A 10,600-nucleotide genomic window follows, 5' to 3' on the forward strand; every position below is an offset into this window, starting at 1 on the left:
AAGATAATAGTTATCTCAATATATTATTCAAAAAATTCAACACAGGTTCCTAACATTTTTATCATATACAGTGGGTAATATAATATCTTAAATAGATCATGATTGCATCTGCACTTTAATTTCGACTTAAGCTATTTACTTACCGATGATAAGTATTCTTCTGATTCCACTTTATTAATACTGCTACTATCAAACTCTAGTCTCATTACAGGCCTATTGACACATCTACCTGCATTATTGTATATAAATAATTTCTTGGAAACCTAAAAAACAACAGCAATCAGCAAAGTAATAAAAACAACAAATGGTAAAGTACCTACCTCTTTTTCCTCTGAAATTGGACATTCAACATGACTATCAACTTTGGGCATGAATTGCTTTGGACCTGATATTGTTACACAAACATTTCTATCATCACTGTTATCTTTTGAATGGATATTAAAAGACAGTTCAATGTTTTCCGGTTTTTCAGCTTCATTCAAACAAGGAAAGGACCATTCTAAAAAGAGACAATTATTTATTCATTAATTTGTTGTTTTTTATTCAATCTACCTTTTAAGGAGACTATTCCCTGAACAAAAGTCCTATTTGTTATTGGTGAAGTAACAATTGCATAGGTATTTATATTTACTTTGTCTGCGGCAGAAAAATTTGTCTTTGTATCAGCAGCATCATCTTGTATACAAAACCCTGTTTTGTCAATGAAGTGGATTAGTGAAAGCCATTGCTAAAATTAGTGCATATTGTCTTAGAAAATCTAACACTCTGAATTGATAAGTAGTTACTTCTTGAGCATCTTTATTTTCAATGTTGTCGTGTTGGACGTAATAGGCTAACGAAACTGCAGTAATTAAAAAACTAAACAAGCACAGGGCAAAAACAACAAGTGGAGGTCTAGATTTAATGCAATTTGCAAAATTAGCTACTGGGTTCCAAACCATAATTGCAGATGATTTGTTTATTTTACAGTTGAACTTTTTATCTCTTTATACTCATTTCAAATTGGTAGATTTTTTAAATGTTGCACACGATGTAAATATTTTATATATAATAAATACGCACTAAAAACTAGTAGATAATCACATAACCATGAAATACGCCATATAACCTTACAACTTAAACATAAGCTAATATCTATAAGCAAAGCCATAGATAAAGAAAAACATAAACCATAGATAACAAGTTTTGGGAATAATAGTGGCAATGAAACCGATTACGGTTAAATAGCTCGTTTATTGAAAGTGTTTGTAAAGTTTTAAGGTTGACATTTTTCAAAAGATTCCATTTTTTTCCTGAAGGAAATCAGATATAAGCAACTAACTTTTATATTTGTGTTTCTACATCATTTCATATAAGTGTTTTACAAACAAAATAATTAAAATAATAATAAAACTTGTTTTTCAGAGCTATTGACAATATAAAGATATTACAAATTTTTGAAATTTTAATTTATTCATTATTCATGTACGATTTATTTCTACTGATTTTATGCTTTAAGCCTTTTGATGGGGTCATGATTTATTAAGTTTTGAATGAAATATACTAGTGTAATGTATCTACATTGTTTTAATCATCATCGTAGGGTTGTCAGTCCTAAGACTGATTGGACAGGCACCTGCACTCTTTCCTATCCTGAATTCGGATTTCCCTAAAAGTAGAATTGTTTAATTTATGTCTTCACTTGTAGGTACATTTTCTAAATAAATAATAATTGTTTATCTAGTTATTTTGATAATTGGAAAGCAAAAAGGCTTGTAAAGTGCTTTCTTACTCTTTACTTTTTGTGTCTCACTTACGTAAAATGTGAACGGTTTGAACCTATTATTTTGAAGCACTATAAATGTTATTATATTATCGTATAGATTCTAAAATAAATGCATTCTATTATATCGATTACATCAAAAAGTACAAAAATTGAAGCCAATTATTACATTGGTTGTTGTCTTCATTGTCATTCAGAAACTATTAAAAATAAAAATTCAGCTATACTTTTTTTCATGTTCTCTGTATAAGATCTGACGTAATTTGACTAATATTTCCTAATAGGTAGGTAGATAGAAATTTAATTCTGAAGAAGTTTAAGTAAATATGAAAAGTGATAAATTTCGTGGAGCGATTTCTTTATTGTTGTTATGAATCAACTTGGAAAGCTAGTACAGTTACGTTGATATGAACTCCGACCCATCAAAAGATAACGTTTATGTACTTAAATAGTTATTAACATATAAAATACTTCTATTGCGGATAATAATCGTGTTCGAATATCTTTGTGTAGAACTTGTACTATTTTAATTGTGAAATTCGTGTATTCTCTAAGTCAGATCTTAGAGTGAAATGGCAAAATTGTTGAGCGCAGTAATAGTGGTATTTAGTGTAGGAAATCTTTGCTCAACTGTAAGTAACGTATTACATAGATTTTATTTTATTCATCTGCAATGCTTCGAAATGTTTTTCTTATTTGAAGATATACGTGCCTGGTCAAAATCCAAACAAAAAAGCTTTGACAACTTTAGGTATAAAAACGTTGGGATGGCAAGATCCAGAGAAACACAACAATTTGCTCATACACCATAATTACAGTAAAGTTTTGAATCAAAACGAAAATGATAATGAACATACAACCCACAATATAATTACATATAAGCAACTGCCGCGTATTTTGTCATGGGCAATGTTAAAAAATATCACTACCACAACATCATATAATGACGACAGTGGTGATACAACTGAAGAATATCGGCCACAACAAACTAGAAATCCAGAATTTCGGACGAAAGGCTTTAGACCATATCATCAAAAAACACATTTTCCTCCTAAACGCGGAGATCACAATGATGATAACGATGACGAAAATGGTACCACTGAACTTTCACCTTCCGAAGATTATTCGGAAACTATAGAAAATGAAAGTGAAAGTACTTTCGATCAAAAAGTGAGTGATGTAGAAGACACAGAATTTACAACCACAATAAGAAGTCCATCACAACATCTTTTGCCGCCCAAATTTACAAACAGGAAGTCAAAACAATTTCACAGTTTTATTACATCAAGCCATCGACATACTGAAGTAACTACTGAGTTAACATATTCCAATTTTCCATCAACTCGCTATGGATATGTACCAAGCAATAGTAATAGGTGGATTCCAATACATTCTCAAACAAAACCCAGTTGCTATAACGGTGATTGTGGAAGTGATTCAAATGAAGAAGTTTTACGACCTCAATGTGTTCGCAACTGTGGCATTCCTGAAAAGATTCAAGTGGTCATGGAGGCGGAGAACCAAAACCAACATGTATCCAACACTTTCGAAAAAGAATTGAAAAAGGAAGTCATTCCACCTGGAGAAGAGGATGAGCTGCATGTCTCTGGTACTTCAATATATGAAACAACTATCAAGAAAGCTCCTGTACCCTATAACAAATGCCCCAAAATGGCTTCAGGACAGTTTGTGTATGCACTGTCTTGTAATCAATTTTTGAACTGCTGGAAAGGTCGTGGTTTCGTTCAAAACTGCGCACCCGGTACAATGTTCAATCCGATGACGCTAGAATGCGATTTCGCTCACAAAGTGAAATGTATAAGTGGCCCGAGAACTACAGAAATGCTCGAAAATAATAGAAAAAGCAAATCTGAAAAGCTCGAAATAACTTGCCCCCCAGATTTTAATGGTTTCATTCCACATCACACCGACTGCTCCAAATTTATTAACTGCGTAAATGGTTCTGAAGATATACGAGATTGTCCTCCAGGAACCCTCTACAGTACAAAGATTAACAACTGTGACCATCCACATAATGCAAATTGCGCACATTGGACAAAGGGTCCGCATCATTCTCACAATGGGCATCACAGTCACCACAATTTGAAGCCATTAGGTTACAGGAGACCCTATATTTATACAACTCAATTTCGCTTACCACAGACGGTGATAAAGGCTTACTGTAATAAATATCCGTGCGAATCTCAAGATGGTCACCATAGCACTTCAGTAAGTCATAATAATAATACGCCTTTTGGCTACAGGGAAATTCGAACAGAAGGCAATGATCAGTTAAGAACGAACCGTTCGAATCAACTTTCGTCCAATGAATGGATTGGTTATCCTCCTACTCATCAGATACACTCAAATCCAAAATGTCCAGAAGGAGCTGTGGGAGTTCATCCTCACCCCTTCGACTGTTCTAAATTTCTAAACTGTGCAAATGGTCAAACATTTGTTCAGGATTGTGGTCCCGGTACATTATTTAATCCTGTTATTAAGGTTTGTGACTATCCATACAACGTTCACTGTGTTAGTCATGAGCAGAAGGCAGGAGAACCTCAGCCAACAGACAAAAGTACTTATCTAACCAAGCCTGCGTCGTCCCAAAACTGGCAAGAAGTTGTAAATGCTGAGGACTGGAGAGATACTTCTTCGACTTCATTACCTATACATAGAGCACACCAATTTCCACAGCAAAATTATTATTATACTACATATGGAGGAAGAAATCCGCGTCCTCAAGCAAATCCTTTAAGAGTTCATCAACAATTACCTGAACAACAAAACACCTATTATTATCATCTTGGGAGTACCCCTCATAGTTATGGCATTAGTCGAGAACTTCAACCTCCTTTTCCGGAACATAATGTTGCTTTGAAGCCTGCATTCCCAAAATACACCATTAACCGAGAACTTCAACTACCTACTGTAGATTCCACAATTCGCGGGAGTACTGAAGCGGGTTTCACTATTCATCGGGAACTTCAACCTCCTATTGAGGATTCTAGTACTCAACACAATTTTCGACCTGTATCTCCGCAATATACCATTAAGCAGGAGCTTCAACCTCCTTTTGAAGATTCGAATACTCAGAGACCACTCCAACCACTATATCCTCACTACACCCCTAACCAACAACTTCAACCACCCGTTCACCATTCCAGTACTGGCCAAAATATCCAATCAGTGTACCGGAGTTACACTATTGATAGGGAACTCCAGCCTCCCTTTAGGGATTTCAGTGCCAATAGGAATTCTCATCCTGTAACACCGGGTTATACTATCCATCAGGAACTTCAGCCTCCTTATGAAGATTATAGCACTCATCGAAGTTCTCAAACTCCAAAATCGGTTTATAGTATTAATCAGGAACTTCAGCCACCTTTTCTGGAATCTACTTCAGAAGGCTCACCAGACGGTTATGAATCAAACACTGACAATAATTTCCAAGGCCAAATAGAAGAGGAGGAAGAAGATATGGCTTCCAGTCAAAAACATGATTGGAGAATACCTCCGTCATCTACTGTTAGTTCAAGAAAACATCTTCGTCCCCTTCCATTAGATGGAAGAAGGAGGAATGGTTCTTGTTCCTTGAAATCCTTTTGGTGTGCAGATGAGGAAGAGTGTGTACCTTCCAGTATGGTTTGTGACGGTTCGAAGGTACGTAAAATGACAAAGAAATAGATATATTAACTACCAACTAGAGGCGTTGATCGTATCAAAGAAGTAGTTGAATGTATATTCATTGTTCAGTAATATTATACTACATTTCTAAATCAACAGGACTGCTCTGATGGAAGTGACGAAATTAACTGTGAAAGATACTTAGAAAAATATGCTATGACTCCAAATGCCAAGTTAGGTGTTCATCCTAAGGAAAAATTTCCCAATATAAGTTTACCTAATTGTGCAAAACTCTGTACTGAAATGGAGGGCTTTGTATGCAGATCATTTTGTTATAGGTACGATTTTCAGAATTTAGAAAATCCAGAGGTATAGTTCGGTATCTAAAAATTGAAAGAAGATTATACTAACGATAAAAGACGATAAAATTTATCAATTAGTTAAAGTATTTATGAAATTTTGATATGTTGCTCATGCCAAAAATATTGAAGATTACCCTTTCTGTTTCTTTCTATAGCGAATTGAAATAATAAATTAGNAAAGTGACCTCCTCTGCAGCTGTTGTGCTTTTCATCTCACTTATCACTATTTTTCATCTCACGTCTCACTGCCATTTATAGGGTGGTGATGCGACGGAAGTGCCATAACGCAAACAAAATAGTACATTTTAGCAGAAACCGAAACGGACGCGGATGCGGAAGTATAATGATTTGACGTAGTTCTTTAATGTCGTGGTCGTGCGCCCTTTTCGCGAATATTTTGTCACAAATTTTGCATTTAACATCGTTAATATCAACAAAATAATCCCTAACGGAACTTCTTCTTGGCATCAAAATTGCCTTTTTAACTTAAAATTTACATCACTAAGCAAACACTATACAAAATAAATAAACGCTATAACTATATTAGTAATTTCGAAATGAAATTATTAGAACTGACTAAGGGGGAACTGAAAGTCTTTGGATTAAAGTAGAAAGCTAATAAGAGAATAAAATTTGGAAAATATCAACATACGACATACTAGGAAATATATTTTGGCCCTAAACTATAATAAAATTATTTTCACAGGGTCAATATTATTGTTAACAAAATTTTGCTGGCTATAACGCTTCATTAACATAAACGGTTGACAATACGTTCACAATGTTACAGAGGGGTCACTCAAAGGTAGCGGAGGTACCTGTCCAAGATGCAGCTTTGCAACAAGCAATTCCATTTAAATTATGTTTTGAAAACGGTCAAATTCAGCCAACAGATAAAAAAAATAAATTTTTACGACTTGTTTTATTGTTCCAATATATCGATTTTCAAAAAGTTTTGTGAAGTTTCGATAAGCTTCCGTTATAAAAATGCGGAATCAGATGCAGAAGCAGATGTGAAAATGTATGCAGAACTTCTGTAACTGCAGAAGTGGAAGCAGAGGTCTATTGTATCACTATTACAGGGTTGCATGGGAGTTACCTACTGTATTCTACTAAGTATTTGACCCTCGTTTAAGTTATAAGTTTTGGCACTAACGATGAGTAGTGTAAGCCCATTTGGCAGATACCAAAAGATTATGAATAGGTAAGTTTTTACATATTTCATGAGTTGTAAATGAAAACAAAATATTTGTGTAAAATAATTTTATAACAAGTTGATATTATACAATAACGTACATAGAATAAATAAAACTATTGTTTTAAAATACTAATTTTTTTACCATTTCAAAATATAAAATGTTCTTAATCTTATGATATAGAAGGCTCACCCAGTTGCGGCTCTCTAGTCTCTAATGAGAGGAAATGAGCAATTGCATCCCCTTGAAACTATATAGATACAGAACAAATATATTCTATACAGAAGTTCAGAACGGATAAAGTTGATTTATGACCGCCTGCAAAAATGCCGGTATTTCAGGTTAGCTCAAGGGAATAATCCTACTATACAGATGAAAACCCTTATACTGTGGTAATACCATTGGTTCGGCATTTTTACTGTTACTGAGTATAGAGATAATCCATAGCCTAGGGTCACTAGCGTACATCCCTCTAATGTGTAGATGAAATTTAGGTAAGCTTTTTTTTATACCTACTTCTTAAATTATGCATCCCCCAGTGTAGACCATCTGGAGCCGCCACTGGGTTCCTCCTTATTTATATTTTTCGTTTTAACAAATATTTCCCAATACGTTACAATCACAGGCCACTAATGAAAAGCATACATTAATAATAGAAAAGTACAAATTCCAATTACTGATCCTAAAATTATTGCGTCTCTACGTTTTCTTAAATTTATACGTTGCACTAAACTATTAATTACAGGAAATCTATGAGATATATCATTAAAACGGGTTTGCATTCTTTTAAATGTTTGTCTTTGGTTTAACAAATGATCTTTTGTCTCCATTGCTATTGCAATTTGTTCATTTACCAATTGATCGGAACTAAAAATAAAAAAAATAAACAGTTAATAATAAGACCAAAATATTGTCTACAATTAATAAAATTTATTTAAAAGAAAAATTCTTGCTAAAATTCTTTAACATAATAAACAGAATTATTATGGACTAACTACTTACTTCTGAATATGTGTATTTTCCTTTAAATACATGTCTCGTCTGTTAACGCCCTCAGTTCTAAAGGAATCAGTACGAACATTTTTAAAAAGTTCTTCTCTTTCTCTCCTAGATACAAACTGAGAATTGGTTTTATGAAAATCCCTCTGTAAATCAGCTGCAATATCTCGATGTCTCTGAATTGTATGCATCATTGCTACACCAGACACTGGCTGCTCAGACATCCTTTCGTTTACTTGGGATAGCTGGAAAATAGAAATTAATAAGTAAACAATTAACTATAAAATTTTAATAAATTAACAGACTTTGTTTAAAAGTTGTTGGATCTCCATAGCCATCGTATCAAAGGTATCTTCCTCTGAAAGTAAAGGCACCGTGTCTGATGATCCATGAGTATGAGAAGTTTTGACTCCTGCTGCTAATTTATTAAATGCCACAAGCTTAAGATCAATTTCACATTCTAATTGGCGAGCCTGTTTTCTCAAATCTGAAATTACATGATTAAAGAATTAATCATTGGGACACTATTTTTAATTAATATTTGGTTACCTTCGTATGTCATTGCTGTTGCAATACAGGTACAAAATGGTTTGTTTTTAACAAGAAGTGGTTAATTTACAGTTGAAAAATCGGAATCGGAGGTGCTATTATAACAAAGACAATAAAATAAAGTAGACAAACGCATCAGAAATGTGTATCTTAAAAAGAAAGATACAAAAAATAAAGTGACCTCCTCTGCAGCTGTTGTGCTTTTCATCTCACTTATCACTATTTTTCATCTCACGTCTCACTGCCATTTATAGGGTGGTGATGCGACGGAAGTGCCATAACGCAAACAAAATAGTACATTTTAGCAGAAACCGAAACGGACGCGGATGCGGAAGTATAATGATNTTTGGGAATAATAGTGGCAATGAAACCGATTACGTACTACTTCTATGCATTTGTAAGGTAAAATAAATTGCTTCAGTTCTGTATCAACTATTCGAACAACGCTGTAACCATAGAGGACAGAGGTTGCATTTTATTATATTTTTTCTCTGTGGTTAAGGACCGTTTGAAATATTCAAAATTTAAAACCAGAAGTAACGAACATTTACTTAACAGGGGTAGTTTGTGATAACTCTAAGAAAATGGCTTTTGAAGAAAAAAATAGTAGATTTAAGTTTCATCAGAATGTATGTATAATGAAGAAGGGAAATTCGAGCCCCAGAAAATGTCGTAAAAAGTTGCAAGACCGGTTTAACGACAGTGAATCAAGTTCTAATAAAAACAATAGATCTGTTCTTTCGGTGCTATCATTAAATAATTCTAGGAAAATGTTAAGAACAGGTACTGAGAAGTTTCATAAAGGATTAAATAACTTTAGAACTACATTAACTAGTTTGTCACAGGTAATTAAATTTTGAAATAACAGAATGGTGTGTTATTTAAACATTTTGTTTTAGAGATTCAGAGGAACGAGACGTAGACACATTTTAGAAGAGACAAATTTTACCCCAAACGCCCCAAACGGTGCACCTGCGACTCCACTCACATTTTCTAAAACAGTGTTAGGTCGAACACCGACCAAGTTGTATAGCCCTTTTGGAATTGAAACACCTACATTGGCACAACCATCTACATCCCTCAATGATAGTAATGCATCTGAACATATCACTGTTATGAAAGAGAAAAGGTCAAAGAGTGACAAACTAAAGCGTTTGATTATGATGAGGTAAGAAAAGGGATTTCGATCAATGTATTTTTAACAATAAACACTGCCTGACAAAGTATTTACAAGAGCTAGCTTTTGAATTAAGCGAATTTTGTAATCTCAAAAAGTATTTTTGAATTGTAAGGTTTATTATTTTAATTTTTGAAGACATTTGCTCCCTTTTATTTTTACCTATACATATATTTAAAACTTCCAAACGTATTGGATGTTTTGTTCTTGTGTTCAAATGAAAAGTATTTTTTACTTTTATACCTATAGCATGTAAGTTATTTTGATGCTCATTTATTTTGTACTTAGATGTTTTAAATACACCTTTTTTATTTTTAATGCATGACATTTCTTTTTACCTTTAAATCAGCATTTTATAAATAAAGAGTCAAATTTGATAAGATCACTTTATTTACGGACTTTAACAACAAATTACATATAAATGGTTTTGCCTTAAACAACAAAAATATGGGAAGAAAATATAATATACTTGTAAAATATAATATTGCTCCATCAAGTGTGTAAAATCTGAAAGAAATATCTCATTAATTTAAATAAATAAGTATATATATAATTACTGTTTACCATTCCTGTTAAGAGATGTCTAGCATCTTGTTTCTGTTCAACTTTATGTCCTCTTATTAATGCATAACAAATTATCACCAAAATTACAAATATAATAAAATAGCTAGTAGCAATTAGATGCATGTATATTACTTCTTTATCATCCTAAAATAAAATTGAAATGAAAATATAGTAGCTAAATAGACAATGAACAGTTTCTTGTATGAATGGTGTGTTGTAGTAAACCATCATTCAGTTAATAATTAGTAATATTAGGAGTTCCTCAGGTTGTACTTCTCAAACCTTTGTCTTGCTTTATGAGATAAATAATAATTTTGATCTTAATAACATTGACAATATATAATAATAAAGATTATAAGATAAT

General features: G+C 33.1%; 4 protein-coding genes across 4 annotated transcripts; 2 read left to right on the plus strand and 2 right to left on the minus strand.

Moving 5' to 3' along the window:
* Positions 1 to 116: 116 nt before the first annotated feature.
* LOC112904274 lies at positions 117 to 1,122 on the minus strand. Its single transcript, XM_025973917.1, has 4 exons — positions 786 to 1,122; positions 553 to 727; positions 321 to 499; positions 117 to 263 (listed from the first exon to the last, which is right to left on the minus strand). The coding sequence occupies exons 1-4, from the start codon at positions 939 to 941 to the stop codon at positions 132 to 134; spliced, it is 642 nt and encodes a 213-aa protein (XP_025829702.1). The 5' UTR covers positions 942 to 1,122; the 3' UTR covers positions 117 to 131.
* An 870-nt stretch (positions 1,123 to 1,992) lies between these two features.
* On the plus strand, positions 1,993 to 5,783 carry LOC108732347. The gene is made up of 3 exons (XM_018463106.1): positions 1,993 to 2,394; positions 2,465 to 5,425; positions 5,549 to 5,783. The coding sequence occupies exons 1-3, from the start codon at positions 2,335 to 2,337 to the stop codon at positions 5,762 to 5,764; spliced, it is 3,237 nt and encodes a 1,078-aa protein (XP_018318608.1). The 5' UTR covers positions 1,993 to 2,334; the 3' UTR covers positions 5,765 to 5,783.
* A 1,216-nt stretch (positions 5,784 to 6,999) lies between these two features.
* LOC108732231 (Golgi SNAP receptor complex member 1) lies at positions 7,000 to 8,520 on the minus strand (the record flags this gene model as incomplete). The annotated part of the gene is made up of 4 exons (XM_018462921.1): positions 7,000 to 7,814; positions 7,950 to 8,191; positions 8,252 to 8,433; positions 8,496 to 8,520. Coding segments are annotated over 4 exons (687 nt in total), but the record flags the coding sequence as incomplete, so codon positions are not given.
* A 461-nt stretch (positions 8,521 to 8,981) lies between these two features.
* On the plus strand, positions 8,982 to 9,990 carry LOC108732348. Its single transcript, XM_018463107.2, has 2 exons — positions 8,982 to 9,340; positions 9,395 to 9,990. Exons 1-2 carry the CDS (start codon positions 9,080 to 9,082, stop codon positions 9,665 to 9,667), a joined length of 534 nt encoding a protein of 177 aa, XP_018318609.1. The 5' UTR covers positions 8,982 to 9,079; the 3' UTR covers positions 9,668 to 9,990.
* Positions 9,991 to 10,600: the final 610 nt, after the last annotated feature.

This window comes from Agrilus planipennis, unplaced genomic scaffold (genome assembly GCF_000699045.2).
Source record: "Agrilus planipennis isolate EAB-ADULT unplaced genomic scaffold, Apla_2.0 scaffold30, whole genome shotgun sequence".
Taxonomy (NCBI): Eukaryota; Metazoa; Arthropoda; class Insecta; order Coleoptera; family Buprestidae; genus Agrilus; species Agrilus planipennis.